Source organism: Aricia agestis, chromosome 10 (genome assembly GCF_905147365.1).
Source record: "Aricia agestis chromosome 10, ilAriAges1.1, whole genome shotgun sequence".
Lineage (NCBI taxonomy): Eukaryota > Metazoa > Arthropoda > Insecta > Lepidoptera > Lycaenidae > Aricia > Aricia agestis.
Genome location: NC_056415.1, coordinates 16,794,071 through 16,813,733, shown reverse-complemented (window position 1 = coordinate 16,813,733; position 19,663 = coordinate 16,794,071). Strand labels below are relative to the sequence as shown.

Genomic DNA, 19,663 nt, shown 5'->3' with positions numbered 1-19,663 from the left:
ACTAAAAAATACTTTTATTTTTGAAGAAATACTTAAGTCTATCATTACATTAATACTATAGGCGCCTACTTGACAATATTTTATTCCATTAAATATGTAAGTAACGTTCGTGACAAAAAGAAATGACACTGATTTTAACTGTCAATTTTCGTTTCATAGGGGTTATAAATACACTCACGCTGAAAACCTTACTCATTTTTTATACAAGCCACTAGGTATCAAGTTAAAATGAAATTGTTAGACAATTTTTTTAAGCCTTTAGAGGATCCTGCTAAGCCTTTGCTGGGTCCAAATCTTTGGATTCTAGATAAATTTTGGCTTATCTTACCAGACAACGTATTTGTGAGCTTCGGTTGCAGATTTTTACATTTAACAGTTCTATTTTTTGTACTAACACAATGCGCCGAGTTATATTTAAAACGTACCGACATGGCAGAAGTGTTCACAAATCTGAGGATCTTGATGCTGAGTTTCGTATGTGTGGTCAAAGGCAATACGTTTCTATTCTGGCACAAGGATTGGATGAAAGTAATCGAATATGTTACTTCAGCAGACAAATATGAAAGGGACACGAGAAATGAAATCAAAGATGCAATCCTCGATAGATATACAAAGTACTGTCGGCGCATCACTTTCTTTTATTGGATGCTTGTTTTTGCAACTCTCATTGGGACTACCACGGCTCCATATGTATTTCTCTCCTCTCCTACGTTCAGAGAAGGGCTGAAGAATGGTACTGAGATTTTCCCACACGTGTTCAGCTCCTGGATGCCGTTCGATAAATACAATTTCCCTGGTAATTGGATAACTGTAGCATGGCATACCTTCATGTGTACTATCGGAGCTGGAATCCTTGTATCTTATGATACAACTATAATCGTAATTATGGTGTTCTTCGCGGGAAAATTGGAAATTCTTAAGGAGCGCTGTAAAAAACTTGTAGGTGACGAAAACAGTATTTTTAAAGCAAGCATAGCTGAACTTCACAGCGTTCATATTTTATTATTGAAGTAAGTGCTAGCTTTTATTAATATTATATTGTTATTATAAATGAAATGCATATCGTATTCTTGATTTTTATAAATCTAGCAGTAATCAAACAAATAGCTCTAAAGATTTAACATTGCATAAGATGACAATTTTTAAAGCAAAGGCTTCTAAGTCGAGCATTTCGATGCCCTAAAATATTATGATGATTAAATCTCACCCCAAGAAAATTATCTAGGGGACAATATTTAGGTAACATTAATGCTACCTTTATTTGTTTAATATGCCTTTTAAAATGCGAATAATCTACAGTAAACATTTTATCATATTATTATGTATAATAACTTTATGAATTATAAAAATCTAATTGCGTGTTAAAAAACCCCAGGGATTCCTAAGGATAACATAGATAAATGTGTACTAATAGGCTAAAATCGTCATTTAAAAAAATATATATAAATAACTGATGAGGTCGGTGATCCATAAACAATTTTACTCCACGTCAACCTAATAATTATATAAACGGCATTAATTTTATACTGCTTATCAGATTTATCAAGATTTTTTGGTTTTATATAATAATTAATGTAATAAAGATGTGCAATGTTCCAGTAAAAAAAAATTACAGATACGAATAGTTTATCAGCGAAACGTTTGTACTGTACTATAAATACTGTAGGCATGCGTACTTTAATGTTTAGGTTTTTAACTAGAGAAAAGTTATCGTAATAATCACAAAATCATTTATTAGCCCGAAAATACCAATGGAGATATAGCATAAAAGCAATAGCTATCTTGATTGATCCAACCTAAGGTTTTTAACAGCAACTTATTAATTATTGTTGGTTACATGCTCACACTTTGTACGGTTATAACTCATAATGCTTTGCAAATATTCACTGGACAAAAGTAATCAGGGCGAGCGAAGTGAGCCCGAGTATATCCCACAACCTGAGCACTTTAATTTTCTGGTTCACTTTACGGTGAAACTATCACGCCTATTAATTTGTGCTTTAACATAGTAGTTTTTATTTATATGTGTTATCATCATATGGTGATTCCCGAACCGGTGGTACCTAGGCATCAGGTAGACATTCTGAAAAAAATTGATTCAAATTTACTCGGAAATAAAACATTTTTTATTATTTATTTTATTTTATCGGTCAGTCAAGGTTTGGTTACTATTAAAAAATAAAATAAGAAAAAAACTGCCGTAAAGATTACTACCACGCAGAAAAACGACGCGAGCCCTCACAAAGCTCGGCTTTTAGCCAGTGCCGTAAACAGCCTTTTTTGCGCCCTGTGCGAGCTTCTACAACTGGGTTCTTGTTTTTTTTAAATATTATTATAAGTAACCAGATGTATAGACCTATTTTATTGTTGGAATCGAGCACTAGGGATGCAGCGGGAACTTATCGGGAGCAAACCGAAAAAATAATGGTCCTGAATCCTGCCTGGTCAGGTCATTCTTGCGCCCCCCCAGAGTCTACGCCCTGTGCCTGGGCACCGGTGGCACCGCCCTGTTTACGGCGCTGCTTTTAGCTAGTATTATAAAATTCTAAACTCCAAACAAAATAACATACAACAACCCTAGCGAAAAAGTACGAATGTAAAAGTTAATAACAAAATAGTCACACTAAAAGAATAATAATTAGGTATTTATTGTTGTATCTTAGTCTTATTGGACTACGCTTATAATAATCGTCAATTAAAAGACGAACATTTTATAACCTCCTCCTTTTTGGAAGTCAGTTAATGAAATAAGTCATGTTAACTATTTCATTTTCTTACTAAGGTTTCTCCTTCATGGAATTTTATTAAGAATGCACAAATTATCTAGGCTTAAATGAGTATGCTCGATAGTAAACTTTTTTATGTACACGCCTTTTTCCGTATAAATACAAAAAATAAGTACTTAAGCTAATTACGATTTTTTTTATTAAATAAGGGGGCAAACGAGCAAATAGGTCACCTGATGGTAAGCAACTACCGTCGCCCATGGACACTCGCAACATCAGAAGAGCTGCAGGCGCGTTGCCAGCCTTTCAAAAAGGAATACGCTCTCTTCTTGAAGGTTTGCAGGTCGTATAGGTCCGGAAATACTGCTGGTGACAGTTCGTTCCAGAGTTTTACAGTGCGTGGCAGAAAGTTACGCGAAAAACTCACGGTGGAAGACGATATTAAACAAACAAGCATTGATAGAAGTGGCAACGTAACTATAGAATATTTTCCTGTTAATCGATAATTTTAAATTACAATTTTTTGAAAGAAAAGCATAATTTTACACAGCTAGCGCAGCAGTCTTTTCTATATGATAATAATATGAATAATTTTATTCATTTTCAAAGCACGAGGAACGAACGAATAGACTTCGGATAATAATACTTGATTAATGCTGACAATCAGGGCCGTCTTTAGCCTATGTGTCGCCCGTGTGCAAACATTACCCTAGCGCCCCCTAGCAAGCGCCAGTCAAAATGAAATGGGTACATAGTACAAGTACAGTTTGTCAGGCCGCTTAAGGGTGAGGACTCCATATTAGTATGGGTATAAGACAAGGGAGCAAATGAGCAAACGGGTCACCTGATGGAAAGCAAATACCGTGGCCCATAGTCACTCGCAACATCAGAAGACTTGCTGGTGCATTGCCGGCCTTTTAAGAGGGAATACGCTCTCTTCTTGAAGGTTTGCAGGTCATATTGGTCCGGAAATACTGTTGATGACAGTTCATTCCAGAGTTTTACAGTACGTGGCAGAAAGTTGCGCGAAAAATGCTCGGTGGAAGACTACCTCAAGGTGATTAGGATGATATATTTTTCGTGTGGAACAATGGCGAAAAGTTGCAGGAGGTATGATTCCGAACTCAGAGCACTCCCCGTGATACAACCGATAGATGATGCAGAATGAAGCTACATATCAGCGTAATTCAAGAGGCCTGTTTGAAACACTATGGCAATCAACAATTCGAGCGGCCCTGCGTTGGATACGATCCAGGCGGAGTACTTGGTACTTTAGCGCCCCTGCCCAGAGATGAGAACAGTATTTTATATGACGTCGAACCTGCGCCTTGTAGAGTTGTAGGCGTTGGTCCCGTCTCAAATACTGTCTCGCGCTGTTAAGAACACCAAGCTTTTTCGAGGCTAACTTGGCCTTACCCTCTAGAACGCGCCGAATGAGGCTCCGTTGTGAGCGGCGCTCGGCACCCCTAGGACCACGGCGCCCGTGTGCAACGCACACCCTGCACATAAGGAAAAGACGCCCCTGCTGACAATTATAGTTTTAGTTACCACGACATCTTACATTTTACGAGCTATAATAGTCCAGCTCTGTGAACAATCTACGTGCCAAAATATATTGAATAAATAATTTAAAAAATGTTATGATAATTCTATAAAATTGGCAATAATTATTTAAGTATATATTTTTTTGCAGAATTTACTAAACTGAAATAATTATATTATGTTCCCCTTGCTGCGAAAGCTTGCTACTATGTTAGAAATCTTAAATTAATATTTCTAGCATTAAGTATATATTAATATATTATCCAAAATGTGACTTTATTCAACAATATTTATTACAATATAATTGTTAAGATAATATAAATGAAACATATTTTATCTCGCTCCATTTTTGCCTGAGACTCAATAGGTTGATTTTGTACCAAGTTGAAATTGTACCCATAATAATATTCAAAAAAACTCATTTTTTACTACGACCTGACTACATTATTCGATATATACTTATAAAATAAAAAATAATTACAATATTTTGCCGTGTAACACAGGAGACGAAAGCTGCAGCTCACGCATGAAACTCTATTTTACTATTTAAATTTTAAATGATGCTATAACAATTATTATTAGTATTATAGATAGATTAGCTATTAATTGTACTAGCATACTAAAAGTATCTAATAATTTCAACGAAGAATATTATTTTTATCGACATCCGTGTCCCATCCCTAGCGAAGATTACGCCATTAGCGATGTCCGTTGATTCGTAAGAGTAAAAATATTAATATATCGTTTTGTTTCAGGTATACAAAATTGTTTGACTCCCTGCTGTCCCCGGTCATGTTTATTTACGTGGTTATGTGCTCTTTGATGATTTGTATGAGCGCCATACAAATGGCTGTAAGCTTCATATTTTTATTTCCGCTTCCGCTTTTTTTAAACTTAAAACTTTTAATGATTTCTTCAAAAGCGATAAAAAAGCCATATTTTTATGCTTTAAATACATAATATTATGTACTGAATAATTTATAATATTCAATTAATTATGTATCATTGTGGATTAGATACTAACTTATTGGATGAAAATTAGTAAGTAAGTATAGTACAATGACACATAAGAAACAAGAATATTACTTAATTATTTTTTAATCGGTTATCGGATCTCTTTCGTGGTTACCCTTACCACCAAAACTTCAGCTTTTTTTTCTTAATTATTCATATCCACTTGTGCGTTGTTGCTTGACAGCATGCTGGTGTGGTTTTCAGATGACAACCAGCGCGACCCACATGCTGATAATGGCTGAGTACCTGGTGTTCGGCATTGCTCAGTTATTCATGATCTGCTGGCACAGCAACGAGGTGCGCGTTAAAGTGAGTGACGACATTACTTATTTACAAATTACGATCCATCTGCATAAGTTTGCACTGAGTCGCCAGTGCAAATGTCATCAACAAATCACAATTTATGAGAAAAAGTGCAAATAGCTTGCTTTCATAATAATACCGCCCAAAGCGCTGAGCAACTAAATCCATACCTACTTGACACTACTATTGTCTATCAAATAAATACTTAGGTACTTACTAATTACTAATTAGACTGCCTTCACATTATTATGGCCTGTATTCACTTTCATTAGTACAAGTGCAAGTGACTAGTAATTGAGGCAGTGGAGTGTAGGTATGTAGTGCAAGTAGTGTCCAATTCTTATTTAGTGATAATTTAGTGGCTTTATTTAGTAAATTCAGTAGCAGCTGTCAACCATCGAGAAGCGAGCTTGCAATTGCAAGAAGTACCTACTCAAAGAAGTATTAAATGCGGTGCTGTCTGAAACGGGAACTCTTTTGGAAGCTGAATTTGCAAGATCTTGGTCTTGGAAATATGGGACTAATAGAAGACTTTGCTATTTTTTGCAAAACAAGACGAGCGTCCGAGTTCCAAAAATATAACTGCCATTTTGACATGTCCTTCATTTTTAACTGACTTCCAAAAAACGAGGAGGTTATATATGCGGCTGTGGATATATTTTTTTTATTTTTTTATTTTTGTATGTTCGACCACTACTCCGCCGTTTGTGAACCGATTTTCAAAATTTTTGTTTTTTTATATTAGGTTTCACTCCAATTTGGTCCCATTTTCACAAAAATGGTGATCTGATGATGGGATCCATGAGTCATCGAGGGAACTCCTCAAAATTTATATGGAAACATATGGTGATTTTGGTTTTATGAGAAGCATCCTAAGCACATGCTACCAAAACGCAAGATTTTGCACCAAGGTATACTATGGTTCCGAAGATACTAAGAGAACTCCGGATTCCTTATAGATACAACTTTGGGGGTTTAAGCCTTGTTTTAAGAACTGAAAGCATATGTTACTATGCAAATTACATTCATCATCATCATCATCATCATCATCATCATCATCATCACTACCATATCAGGGTCACCAATGTCACAACTCACATGGTTGTATATGAATACAATATACACACAACACCATAAAATATATTATAATCAGTCATCACTTTATGTCCTTATCCTAAAATACGTGGGAGAGCCATGCTTCGGCACGAATGTGCCGGCTCGACCGGATAAATACCACGTTCTCACAGAAAGCCGGCGTGAAACAGCGCTTGCGCTGTGTTTCGCCGAGTGAGTGAGTTTACCGGAGGCCCAATCCCCTACCCTATTCCTTTCCCTACCCTCCCCTATTCTCTTCCCTTCCCTACCCTCCCCTATTACCCGTTTCCCTATTAAAAGGCTGGCAACGCACTTGCAGCTCTTCTGATGCTGCGAGTGTCCACGGGCGACGGAACTTGCTTTCCATCAGGTGACCCGTTTGCTCGTTTGTCCCCTTATTTCATAAAAAAAAATTGCCCGCAACGGAGTAGCGGCATAAATTAGTTTATCACGCGGAAACCGTGCGATTTTTCGGGATATAAAAATATCCTATGTCCTTTCCCGGGACTCAAAGTATCTCCATACCAAATTTCAGCAAAATCGGTTCTGAGGTTTGAGCATGAAGAGGTAACAGACAAACAGAGAGACACACATTCGCATTTATAATATTAGTAAGTATAGATTAGTATGGAAGTAATTGAAAAGGTGTCCTTTTGTACTTTTAATACAATATAATAATAATATCATATCTATGGACGCTTCACACAACGTCAGTCTGGCCCCGTGCTAAGTACCTGAAGGACTTTTGTTACGGGTACCAGACAACGGAAATATAATATTTAATACTTTTATACTAGACAAGATGACGCCCGCAACTCCGTTGCGCCAAAAATCGTTTATCGCGCGTGTACCGTACATTTTCCCGGGATAAAAGTATCCAATGTCCTTTCCCGGGGCTCAAAATATACTAAATTTGAGCAAATTGGTTTAGCGGTTTGGGCGTGAAGTGGTAACAGACAGACATACAGATAGACAGAATATAGACAGACAGACACACTTTCGCATTTATATTATTAGTATGGATAGGTATACAATATACATATTATATTGTTTAAGATTTTTATTATACTATATTATACACTTAATATATTATTTTCATACACATCCAGTCTCCACTCTCCAGACCCGAGAACATTGAAAACTTTTTGTTCCGTCGGCGGGATTCGAACCCGCGACCCCCGGCTTGAGCTGCCACACTTTTGTAATTAGCTTCATGCACTCAACCAATTGAGCCACAAAGGTCGTCTCTTTATTTTGATAAATTAAAAACTTTCTTTAAATTGAAAGAAAAATAAATTAGCTATATTGATAATTATAATTAATTAGCCCCCGATATTTCCATTGTCCCCAGAATGAATTCTGAAAAATTGATCAAAAAAATCAAAAAGGATCCATCTTATTTACTGGACCAAGAGCCTGTGACGGCCAGGCCTTCCTCAGTTTCGGAAAGCTGTATTCCAACATTCTGAAAACACTAGCCTCAAAATTCAGAAATAAAACAATGTTTTTTTTTTTTGTTTATCTGAAGGTGTACCTGATCTTTGAGAAAAAAATAAAGCTCAATTTCATAGCTGGCAGGCACGCTGCGATTGAAGGGAGGAAGGGCGCGCGGGACGTGGATACTCGCACTTGCACTTGCAAAAAATAGAACACGCTTTTAATCACGTTACTACGCAGACGACTAATCACTTGCACTGATCAGTTGCTGTCCACACTTACTTTCTCCTAATCACTAATGACCCGCACTAGTTACCTGCACCATCACTAATCAAAGTGAATACAGTTCTAATCACGTTACTACGCAGCCGGCTAATCACTTGCACTAGTCAGTCGCTGTACACACTTACTTTCTCCTAATAAATAATTACCTGCCCTAATAACTTGCACTTACTACTAATGAAAGTGAATACGGGCCTATTTCTCCTAATTACTAATTACCTGCCCTAATCACTTGCACTTATTACTAATGAAAATGAATACGGGCCTTTAGGTCGCAAGTCGCGCGACTCGTTTAAAGTATAGCAGTCGCGCGGTTGCCGCACTACTCGCGACTATGTGAACAGTGAAGGCAGCCTTAGGTACCTATTTCAAAATGATTTTAATATCGTGAAAAACATCGTTAGAACGTATCTGGGACCGAATTCTATACCTAAGTCAACTTTCTCATCAGGACAGCCTGCGACCTTAGGGCAGGATGAAAATCGGGACCTATGCTATGATGTAGTGTAGACAGTGTAGTTAAATGTTCTTAACGGCAACTTATATAATATTAAGGGCTTATGGAGGCTCTGGTCTAGAACTCTAGAATCTAGATTTTTCCCCCAGTTCGACGAAGTCACATCAGGGCCCTACGAGAGCGAGTGGTACAGCAGCAGCGTACAGCAGCGGAAGTACATAATCCTGCTAATGGACCAGCTCAAGCTCATGCACATCTTCACCGCCGGACCGTTCACCAACCTCACTATACCCACCTTCATCACGGTACGTATCATTATAGGTACCTACTATCAGAGAAATTAATTATTCCTAGGCAGATGGCGGACCAAAGTAATTTGGTCGCGTTAAGTCAAAATATATAACGCATCCTACCGTTCATTGAATTGACATACCCGCCTCGCCCCTTCGTCTGCAAAACGCCTGACGTTCGTAATAATCACGCTGTGATGACGCAGCGCCCGTGTGGCCTATGCGTCAAACGGCAGCGCTGCGTCGACGGCCGACGCAACGCCCGTGTGGACAGGCTCTAACTGTATTCCTGTCATCGCGCGGGTCAATATAATATGTATACCGTTCTATCCCCGTATTTGTGGGCTGGTCCCTATGAATATTTCCCGCATCCATCATTACGTAGGATTTATTGTGGAAAAATGTGCAGTTTCCGCGCAATAAAATTTCTGCGCAGCGGAGTTGCATAGTAAACTGCTTAGAATTTAGATCATAATATTTTCTTACAGATACTCAAAGGAGCGTACAGCTACTATACGCTGCTTCGAAAATAATATGAATCATCAATTTGGGCAGTAGAAGCAGATAAGGTTAATAAAGATTGGTGAAAATAATAATGAGTTATTTTAATTGTTGAAATAAAAATTACATTTCTCAAAATATCAAATGATATTGACAGTCTTAAGACAGTGTCGCCATCTACTGAATTATTACTACTCCTATTTTAGGGGCTTTTTTAGAGTCTAAAATTGATAAATTACAGTTTGCATCTTTTGTGCCTGTCGCTCAATATTAAGGTCACTATATTTAGTGCAGTACATGACACTTTGTTCTGATTTTCTAAAAAATATAGGTGGCGCTAGTGCCAGGTCGGACGCGCCCGTAAGCAGTGAGAAAATCTAGGAACTTATTTGTACACTGAAAGGGTTTTTTTCAAAAGTTTTAAATAAAACAATCGAACCAGTCTTGTAAATGACGTGTAATTTTTTTAAATACTGTAAACAAGAGATCGAATATCAAATTCCTTTACAATCATTATAAGGTACGACGTACATGTTACAACGACCTAGTTATAAACCGACAACTAACAACTCCATTTAAAATAATATTGCAATAAAATACATTTATTTCAGCGCATTTCCTGAGTATAGAACACAAGCCAACATACAGTGCAATCGTTTTTATGGCATAATGGCTAAATCAACATCTTAGATGTAAAATATAATAATAAAGATTAAGAAAACAATTTATTATTGTGCCTGACCTCTATGTATCTACAAAATATAAAAAAGCTTATGTAATTTCCTTATTATAAGCCAGTAGAACCATAAAAATACGGGCGCACCGTTCTCACAAATTTTAAAGCCGCCAATTTCATGCCTTTATATACATACGGCTTTTCTTGACGTACTTTTTTAAAAAAGTACGTCAATTTCGAACAAGAGGACATCACATCCAACTAGAGTGCAATTCAAATTCGAACAAATTTAAAAATTCGAAGTACAATAATTTAGCTTAAATTAATTGGCAACACTGACGTATACTTATGGAGGCTATAGACCATGCGTCGAATAATGCACATAATATTTCGAGAAGCACTGCAACTATGAAATAAATGCTAATTAATCAAAACTAAGACTAGTTAAAGAGTTAGCACTACTTTACTTTAAATTATATTAGAGCGCTCGCAGGCTAAGGAACATAATAGCTGTCAATAAAATCTAAATCTAATATTTTCGCGGCGAAAAGAAATCGCAATATCAAATACGCTATAAAAATATAAACAAAAACATTTACGAAAATAAATGCAATAAACATGAGTTATAAAACTACGCCAACTAATTAAACTTACAATAAAAACTTACTTTAATATCTGAGTATAAATCTGAAGATAAAAAAAATGTCTAGAGTACCGAATGTTACAGAATACTAGCCAGGATTACAATTACTTATTGTTTTAATTAAAATGCACTAATACTCAAAGTAATTGATATAAGAATATCCGTGTGGGTAAAATTACCAGATTTTAAAATTTATTTTTGTTGGAAATGCAATTTCACTTTAATTTATATTGAGTTGAAAATTTATAAGCCCACAGCCCACTTGAACGTTTCTAGAGTATAAAATCTATTTGAACTGGGTAATTTCTATACTTTTAGCTTGCTTTGTCAAAGATCTTAATTATTTTTGTTCAATTCAGAAGAAAGATTTTACAATACGATTTATGAAAATCTTTAAAATTCAGTTACATAAATATAAACGCTATAGCAGCCAAGTATAAAATGTCTGCATTTAATCTAAAAACATTATCTACAATTTCTAGAAAATTAATAAAATATAAATCATGACCAGGGAAATAAGAATTGGCAGAAAATGAAGGTAGTAATTAAAATTTATCGATGGGATTATTTACCACTTTATAAATCACTTTGTTTGCTGTGTTGCTACAGTAAAAAAATAAGGGAATTTGATGGTTTTTATTTTCCTGGTCAAGCGATAAATATTGTTAGTTTTTTGGATGTTAGTGATGAGTTAAAAATGCGATTAAAGTGATGATAATTTGGCAGTGTTGGATGTTGGAGGCTTTCATTAACTGACACATTTCTTATGTTCATATTAGAAATTAAACGCGAAACATTATATTGAGCAATACCTTAAAGGCACTTATTATTTATTACCTCTAAGCATACAGCAGAATTGTTTTTTTATTATTTAAATGTCATTTTCCACCGGGATTTGGATACAAATAAATCATTTTATACTACCGAGTGACTTGTTAAAATGTTTTTAAAACTTTATTTTAAATTACTGGAATAAAATGTGTCACTTCACAAAAGCCGAGGATAAATCATAAAATACTTTACAATATTACTAAGAGATCATATTTAAAAAACCAGCAGAATTTCATTACAAACAACCAACACACACATAGTCACTATAAGATTCAATAACATTTGGGCTAAATCAGCATTTTAATTATAAAAATTTTAAACATTGCTATTATAAATATATATTTAGCAACAATGAGAAATATGGCAATATACAAAAATATAAATAAAAAAAATTATATTCAACATCATATCAGATAAAATATTATGTGTTTGGCCACCACCTTATAGAACATCGTGAAATACACAACCTCAATAATCCACAACATGTTTTAATATGTGATGATGCACCTACAAGTGTAGGTTCCATTATAACTTCAAAGTTCAAACAGATATCAAAGAACATGATTAGACAAAGGTTTTTTTCAACATGCTTATTTCATCTTATATGGTTTGATCATTTTCTTTAACCATCTCATTTAAAAAAAGTGTAATTATTGGATAATAATTTAAAGCAATAATATATTTTTATACAATCTGAATAGATTTTAGCTTCACAAATTAAAGTTGTGAACTTGAAATAAAGCAAAACTCGACATAATGTTGCCACACTAAAAAACTTTTAGAAGTTATAATGAACCCTACCAAAAGGACCAAAAATCTTGGATTGAAGTTAAACTTGATTTAATATAAAATAAATGTGACCATGGGCGTACCCAGGTAGGGGCAGCTAGCCCCTCCCCTAGAAGATAAAATAAACGTCTATTAACACATTTTGAATTCCCACTTGCGAGGAGTGGGAATTCAAAATGTGTTACCTACTCTGCGCAAATAAAAGTCAAATTCCATGATCTTTTGTTTCAATATACCAGACTGACCATCTTCTCGAAACAGGAATGCTGCCCCCTAGCTAAAATCCTGGGTATGCCCATGAATGTGACAGAAAATATAATCACACAAAATGTTGGTCCTTTAAAATTTAATATCAAAACATCTCAAACTGAAATAAAATGTTCGTCAGTGACCATGACTAGTCCAATATTGTTCACTCTTTACATATTAACATTACAAACATTAAGCTAACACACTGCCATACAAAAAGTCATTTGTAAAACGCCATAAATTTATGAGCTAAATGTGTTGAGAGCACTTGTTTTATTATCACAAATTTTATTATCAGTCGCATGCAGAGCTAGCTTCTGCATTGGGTCTATAATTACTTTAGAATTGTTTTCGTCTGTCTCATCTTCTTTTTTTGTGTCTGTACATTTTTTGCTGGGACATTCTGCATCCATTTGTTCTTTATTGTCGAAGACCGGGAAGAAATCGAAATGCGTTTTCCCATTGGTCATGTGTTTGTTTTTGTCTTTGTTCCTGTGTCTCTTTGTTTCACTTTCGTTAGCCTTAATGGTGGTCAGGTTTTGTTTGGAGAAGTCATCCCAACCCTGCGTAGTTTTGCCTTGACTGGAGTTCCAGTCTTTTCTAAATGAGCTAGACGGTTTACTTTCTTTCTCCGATGTGAACTTTTGTTGGATATCGTCAATTTGGTTGTGGTTTTCTCTGCTGGAAACAATCTGTCCATACACTGGGGTACAGTATGTGGGATCTAAGTCATTGTTACACCTGTTGTCTCTGTTCAAATGATTTTGATTCAATTGGCAGTTGTTCATGCCGGAATCAAATTCCGACTTCTGTCCTGCATTCATTAGTATCTGTTTTGATGATTTAACATTCTTCTTGTCTGTGTTGTGTGTCTTGCTCGGTGAATTGTCATATGACCTACCAATTTTTCCTGTTGATTTTTCATCTTCAACCATGTCTTCGTTGCCGATTCCATCAATGTCATAAACCTGAAAACAACATTAATTTTGATATTTTACTGTTCAACTTCAAATTCTATTTTCAATGTGATAATTTTTTTAACACGTTGCGGGACGGACGGTTATGCATTTGCAGATGAATTTCTAAAGAATGTACTTAAAATATAGGACTACCGTCATATCACATAATTTTTTCTTGTACGTAGAAGAATTTGAATGCACACAAACATACACTGAAAATGTTTATGTGTGAGCAACATCTAGGCAGTGTCTGTACGCACAGTACGGTCATGGCCGTGTACTATTGTGTGCAATCATTCGGAATGCGTTGAGTAGTGTCGCGCCGCGTGCGTTCGGAAGAAATTGTGTCGCTGTGGTTTTTGCAAAAGTTTTATTCGCGTCAAAATTAATGCAAAAAGGTGAGTGTTACATTATTTTAGTAATTATAATGACTAATAATAAAGTTGTACTGATGTTAGTCTGAAAAAATGATTTGAAAATTGCCATTTTAGGTATAAATTACATGTAAACAAATTGTTATATTTTGTTATAGATGGATGATGAGAATCGCATCAAACGGCTACTAGAACAAGTCTCAACACCGGAAAAGAGTGATGAGGATCCTTAGCACGATGATGGAGGAGAGTACGGGTCAGACGATGACTATTGTCCACCGTCTTTTTCGGGATCTTAGAACATCAGTTACCTGAATCGTTGGAACAGATTCATCAACTAGGTGGCGATAATTTCCAGGAACAAATTTCTGAACGAAAAAAAAACCAGCGCAGCTAATCTAGAGCAGTTGCCTAACGACGAAGGGTGGTCTAAAACTATTATACCAATTGCTGATTTCGAATTTTCGCCTTTTCAACGGCTTTAGCCTATTTACGGATCTAGCAGTACTGTCAATCTTCATTCGTTTTTTGATGTTGCTAGATAACGCTACGGGTATTGCCGTAGGAATATTTTGTATGAAGAATTTTACTGTCATATCATATGTTTTATTCAACTTAGTACCAACCCGCAACGTGTTAAACATTCAAATTAGTTTACTACACATGAAACAAACTATAAAAATCAAAGAACTTGTGAATTTATAATAAAGATAAATATTGCCATAATGTTAGATAGTAGAAAAGTGAAGAATTTAGTTTTTGTGTTACCTGCCCTACATCATGTATCACTAAAAGAAATGACATAGTTTAATTAAAAATTCAAAGTATTTTGATGGGATTCTTATGACATAATTAATTAAGTACTGATACCCACTTCCAACAAAAGTAACTTATAATAATATCTCGTAAGGAATGCACCCTTTAGTGTCATTCATACAGCATCAATTTTCAAATATTTTTATTAGTAACTTCTTACTAGTAAAAATATTTTCTTCTTACTAATATACACAATTTATAATACTTTTAAAAAAACTTTTTTCCAGTAGGAAATTATGTTTAATAGCTATTAGTAAAAGGTATATTTAAATATATCAATGATTGTTAAAATACACACCTTGTACATGACATCTTGGTTCAACCCTTTCTCTCTTTCTCTCTTGTTTTGAACAGCGAGCCACACATCTTTGAGCTCACCGGCTAAGTCCCGATCCTTTAATATAACTGGGTTTCTGGACAAAGCTAGACCAGGGTTCATGGCCTCAACAAAATCACACAGCAGACTGACAAGCGCCTCACGATCCTAGAGTTTTTAAATATAAATTGCATTAAATGGGTTAAATATTGAAAAAAAAAATCTATGTACAGTCTTGTATAAAATCTATTATAGATTTTGAGCAATAAGTCCGCGTTTCCACTGACGTAGATTGGAGCGGAGCTTTGTGGTGCCGAATTGACCAATCACCATGCTCGAAATCTTTGCTCTGCTTTGCTGTCATTCCGCTGGAATAGCACGATTGGTCAATTCGGGCACCGCTAAGGTCCGCTCTGTGTCAGTGGAAACGCACCCTAACTAATAAGAAAAAAGTATGACTCCAGATTTTTATTTGAATGCAGTAACATGACTTCTACTATTTTATTTTGTTTTTATGGTAACCACAATATTTGGATATATAGAATATTGAAATCAATCTTACCGATGGATTTGTTGCATTCTTTCCATTTTCTTTTAATATGTCAGGGTTAACCATCACAGCGAAGACCAGAAGAGGGGGCCTGTTACTATTCGGCGCACAACCTTGATGTACCTAAAAGTAACGCTCTGATTAATAATGTTTACTCAATTTTTTATTTACATTCTATTAAAAAAATGACCTTACCTGCATACCTCCATACAGAGGTATCGGATCAGAATACTGCTTGGGATTAGCTATTTTCTGCCATCCCAAAACATTGATGTAGAGCTTTTCCGACGTATCTTTTATCGTGTCTTGTATACACATATGGGGCTGAGGAGGATTCTTGAACTGACGAAATGCCCTTGATCGAACGTACACGGGTGCCGTCCGTTCTTGGGGATTCGGATCCATATTTCACTGTTTGATTACGGAAAACTTAGAATATCGCTCAGCGTTTAGCGATTATTACCCACAACTAAAACTGACATTTCCAAAAGGCCTTAGAACCGTTTTTGACTTACGAGTTTATTGAACTCTGGCAAGCGGCTTCGGTAGACATTTACTTGTGGTTTTCTCACTGAATATAAAGAAATTGCATGATTTATAACTTAAACGCGTATTTCTTTTGAGAAATATATGCTCGGAGCGCTTGTGATTCTAATTCAAAATTATTTTCACACGAAATTTTAGACGAAAATAGAAAAACTGATGATTGAATTTAGAAATGTCAAAATGGCAACAGAATTGCTAGAAGCTAAAAAAAAATTGACATTTAATTATAATATTGCTATATTAAAATAACGTATAAATATAATTAAAATGTTTTAAATTTTTATTATAGATATAAATAATTTATGATATAATTCGTTGGTAAATACTTCAATAACACAAGAAATCGGCCTGCTTCTATTATATTTTGTTGTAACTCAATGGAGAATGTTACTAGACCGTATGATTGAAATTTTGTCACAGTAAAGCCTGTGTGTATACAAATACACTAGTTTTTGTTGCAGTCAAAAATATCTATACCCTAGTAAACGAATGATTCTGCTTGGAAAAGTCGAAAGCAGAAATTTTGACTTTGGTACCTTGTTTAGACTAGTTAGGAGATAAACATACAAAAAGTCCTGACCCCTCCGAGGTGAGCCCGATGGAGGGAGGGACAAAGAAGGTCCCGTTTTTTGGTTTTTTGCTTACTCATCAGAAACGGTGCTTCGTACGAAATTCTCTTGTACTACACAAAAAAAGCTAATTAAATTTTCTACAACTTTGTCCCTTTCACTTTGTATCTATCTCCAATCATTGCCTCGCTATGAGGTTCTAAAATTGGCCGAGTGTGTTTTTTAGGGTTTCGTACCCAAAGGGTAAAAACGGGACCCTATACTGAGACTTTAATGTCTGTCCGTCTTCCTGACCGTCTGTCTGTCCATCTGTCTGTCCGTCTGTTTGTCCGTCTGTCTGTCCGTCTGTCTGTCCTTCTGTCTGTCCGTCTGTCTGTCCGTCTGTCTGTCCGTCTGTCTGTCTCCGGCTATAACTCAAGAACGATAATAGCTAGAGAGTTGAAATTTTCAGAGATTATGTATTTCTATTGCCGCTATAACAATAAATACAAAAAACAAAAAAAAATAATTATTTTAAGGGGGCTCTCATACATTTTTTGATCATTGCTTGATTTTTTTTGCAATTTTTTGCTCGATATCTATCATGGCATAAGGTAGGCTGAAATGTTCACAAAATACTTAGTTATATTTATACTTTAATAATTAAAAATAAAATTTAAATAAAATAAATAATTAATAATTAATTTTTAAAGAAGGAGGGGCATATCGTCCAAACTAATGTAGCACTTTGAGACATACGCCAAATGAAAGGGCTTGAAAAGTTAAACATTTTATTGTATGACGAAAAATCCATGGTTTAGAACCATGGGAGAAAAAAGTTAATGAGGGTAGAAGGTAAGAAAAAATCACATAAAAACACCCTATATTATTGCATCAATTTATAGTGTTGCTGGTAAGAAACAACTTCTGGAAAGTAATCGTATATGGCAAACTTGAGGAAAGTGTTGTATTTTAGTATAATGTTTCATATTTTTAAGAAATTTATGGAAAAACAATAAAACCTTAAAAATCTAACCTTTCCTGGATTTAACCGTACATCGTTACCTTGGAGAATTTGTTTATAATAAGCAATACTAGCAAATGGTGCAATAATACAGGATGTTTTATTTTTCCTGAGAAATAAAAAAACATCCTTTATTATTGCACCATACGCTAGTTTTGCTAATTATAAACAATTTCTCCAAAGTGATGATAAACGAAAAAATCAGGCAAAGGTTCGATATTCAACATTTTATTGTTTTTTGTATGAGAAAAATCAAGTTTGTTGTATGAGAGCCCCCCAACAATATTTAATTTATTTTGTTTTTAGTATTTACTGTTATAGCGGCAACAGAAATACATAATCTCTGAAAATTTCAACTTTCTAGCTATTATCGTTCTTGAGTTACAGTCTGGAGACAGACAGACGGACATACAGAAGGACAGACAGACGGACAGACAGACGGACAAACAGACGGACAGACAGATGGACAGACAGACGGTCAGGAAGACGGACAGACATCAAAGTCTCAGTAATAGGGTCCCGTTTTTACCCTTAGGGTGCGAAACCCTAAGAAACACACTTTTGAAAATCGGCCAATTTTAGAAGCTTATAGCGAGGCAATGATTGGAGATAGATACAAAGTGTAAAGGACGAAGTTATAGAGAATTTAATAAGCTTTTATTATGTAGTAGAAGAGAATTTCGCACGAAGCACCTTTTTGGATGAGTAAGCAAAAAACCAAAAAACGGGACCTTCTTTGCCCCCCCCTCCCTCGGGCTCACCGCGGAGGGGTCAGGACTTTTAGTATGTTTATCTCCTAACTACTGTAAACAAAGTACTAAAGTTAAAATTTCTGCTTTCGACTTTTCCAATCAGACCCCCATTTTGGGCATTCGTTTACTAGGCTACTAGTAGTTTTGATTTTATAGGGATTCAAAGTTTCGAAAAATATCGATTCCCGCTAACAGTCCCGCGACCGCTTGTGACGTCATAGCACAATTCTGCCGCGCGGGCCCCATACAATAAACGTGATTTTTTGCTCTATCTCAACAACGGCAATTAACGGCAATTAACAACGGCAAAATAATAATATTAAAATAAAATAAAATTTAAAATCCCATACAAAAATCACTGTAGCGGTACGGAACTCTTCGTGCGCCAGTCCAACTCGCACTTGGCCGATTATATATTTGTATTTTTTTACTAATCGGACTCGCTCACGAATACACATACCGTTATTTTTTTCATGAAATAAGGGGGCAAACGAGCAAGCGAGTCACCTGATGGAAAGCAACTTCCGTCGCCCATGGACACTCGCAGCATCAGAAGAGCTGCAGGTGTGTTGCCGGCCTTTTAAGAGGGAACAGGGTAATAGGGGAGGGTAAGGATGGGATGGGAAGGGAATAGGGGAGGGTAGGGAATAGAACAGGGTAGGGGATTGGGCCTCCGGTAAACTCACTCACTCGGCGAAACACAGCGCAAGCGCTGTTTCACGCCAGTTTTCTGTGAGAACGTGGTATTTCTCCGATCGAGCCGGCCTATTCGTGCCAAAGCATGACTTTCCCACGTCTAAAATAGACGACGTCTAAAATAGAGAATATAGTTTATAGAGCAAAATAGGCCAAAAATTGTGATTTTTGTATGGGAGCCATTCTTAATTTTTTATTTTATTATAATATTATTATTAATTATTAAAGTACACATATAATTAAGGCT

At 35.7% G+C, this 19,663-nt stretch overlaps 2 protein-coding genes across 3 annotated transcripts; one reads left to right on the top strand and one right to left on the bottom strand.

The window, feature by feature from the left end:
• The first annotated feature begins 325 nt into the window (after positions 1-325).
• LOC121731010 (odorant receptor 4-like) lies at positions 326-9,711 on the top strand. The gene is made up of 5 exons (XM_042120300.1): positions 326-1,010; positions 5,024-5,120; positions 5,487-5,591; positions 9,006-9,161; positions 9,635-9,711. The coding sequence occupies exons 1-5, from the start codon at positions 430-432 to the stop codon at positions 9,677-9,679; spliced, it is 984 nt and encodes a 327-aa protein (XP_041976234.1). The 5' UTR covers positions 326-429; the 3' UTR covers positions 9,680-9,711.
• Positions 9,712-12,179: 2,468 nt separating this feature from the next.
• LOC121731274 lies at positions 12,180-16,560 on the bottom strand. 2 transcript variants are annotated; one of them, XM_042120638.1, is made up of 5 exons: positions 16,366-16,383; positions 16,046-16,261; positions 15,863-15,973; positions 15,283-15,468; positions 12,180-13,803 (listed from the first exon to the last, which is right to left on the bottom strand). In XM_042120638.1, exons 2-5 carry the CDS (start codon positions 16,253-16,255, stop codon positions 13,078-13,080), a joined length of 1,233 nt encoding a protein of 410 aa, XP_041976572.1. In that variant the 5' UTR covers positions 16,256-16,261; positions 16,366-16,383; the 3' UTR covers positions 12,180-13,077. The 2 variants fall into 2 exon arrangements, with proteins under 2 accessions (XP_041976572.1, XP_041976571.1); XM_042120637.1 differs by having other exon boundaries at positions 16,046-16,560.
• Positions 16,561-19,663: the final 3,103 nt, after the last annotated feature.

Bases quoted from the DNA above. Each gene is read 5' to 3' on its own strand.
- LOC121731010 (XM_042120300.1), top strand. From the start codon at position 430: ATGGCAGAAGTGTTCACAAATCTGAGGATCTTGATGCTGAGTTTCGTA. The intron at 1,011-5,023 runs GTAAGTGCTAGC...GTTTTGTTTCAG, and splicing joins GTTCATATTTTATTATTGAA to GTATACAAAATTGTTTGACT. The intron at 5,121-5,486 runs GTAAGCTTCATA...TGTGGTTTTCAG, and splicing joins TGAGCGCCATACAAATGGCT to ATGACAACCAGCGCGACCCA.
- LOC121731274 (XM_042120637.1), bottom strand. From the start codon at position 16,255: ATGGATCCGAATCCCCAAGAACGGACGGCACCCGTGTACGTTCGATCA. The intron at 15,974-16,045 runs GTAAGGTCATTT...CGTTACTTTTAG, and splicing joins CTCTGTATGGAGGTATGCAG to GTACATCAAGGTTGTGCGCC. The intron at 15,469-15,862 runs GTAAGATTGATT...TAAAAACTCTAG, and splicing joins AGAATGCAACAAATCCATCG to GATCGTGAGGCGCTTGTCAG.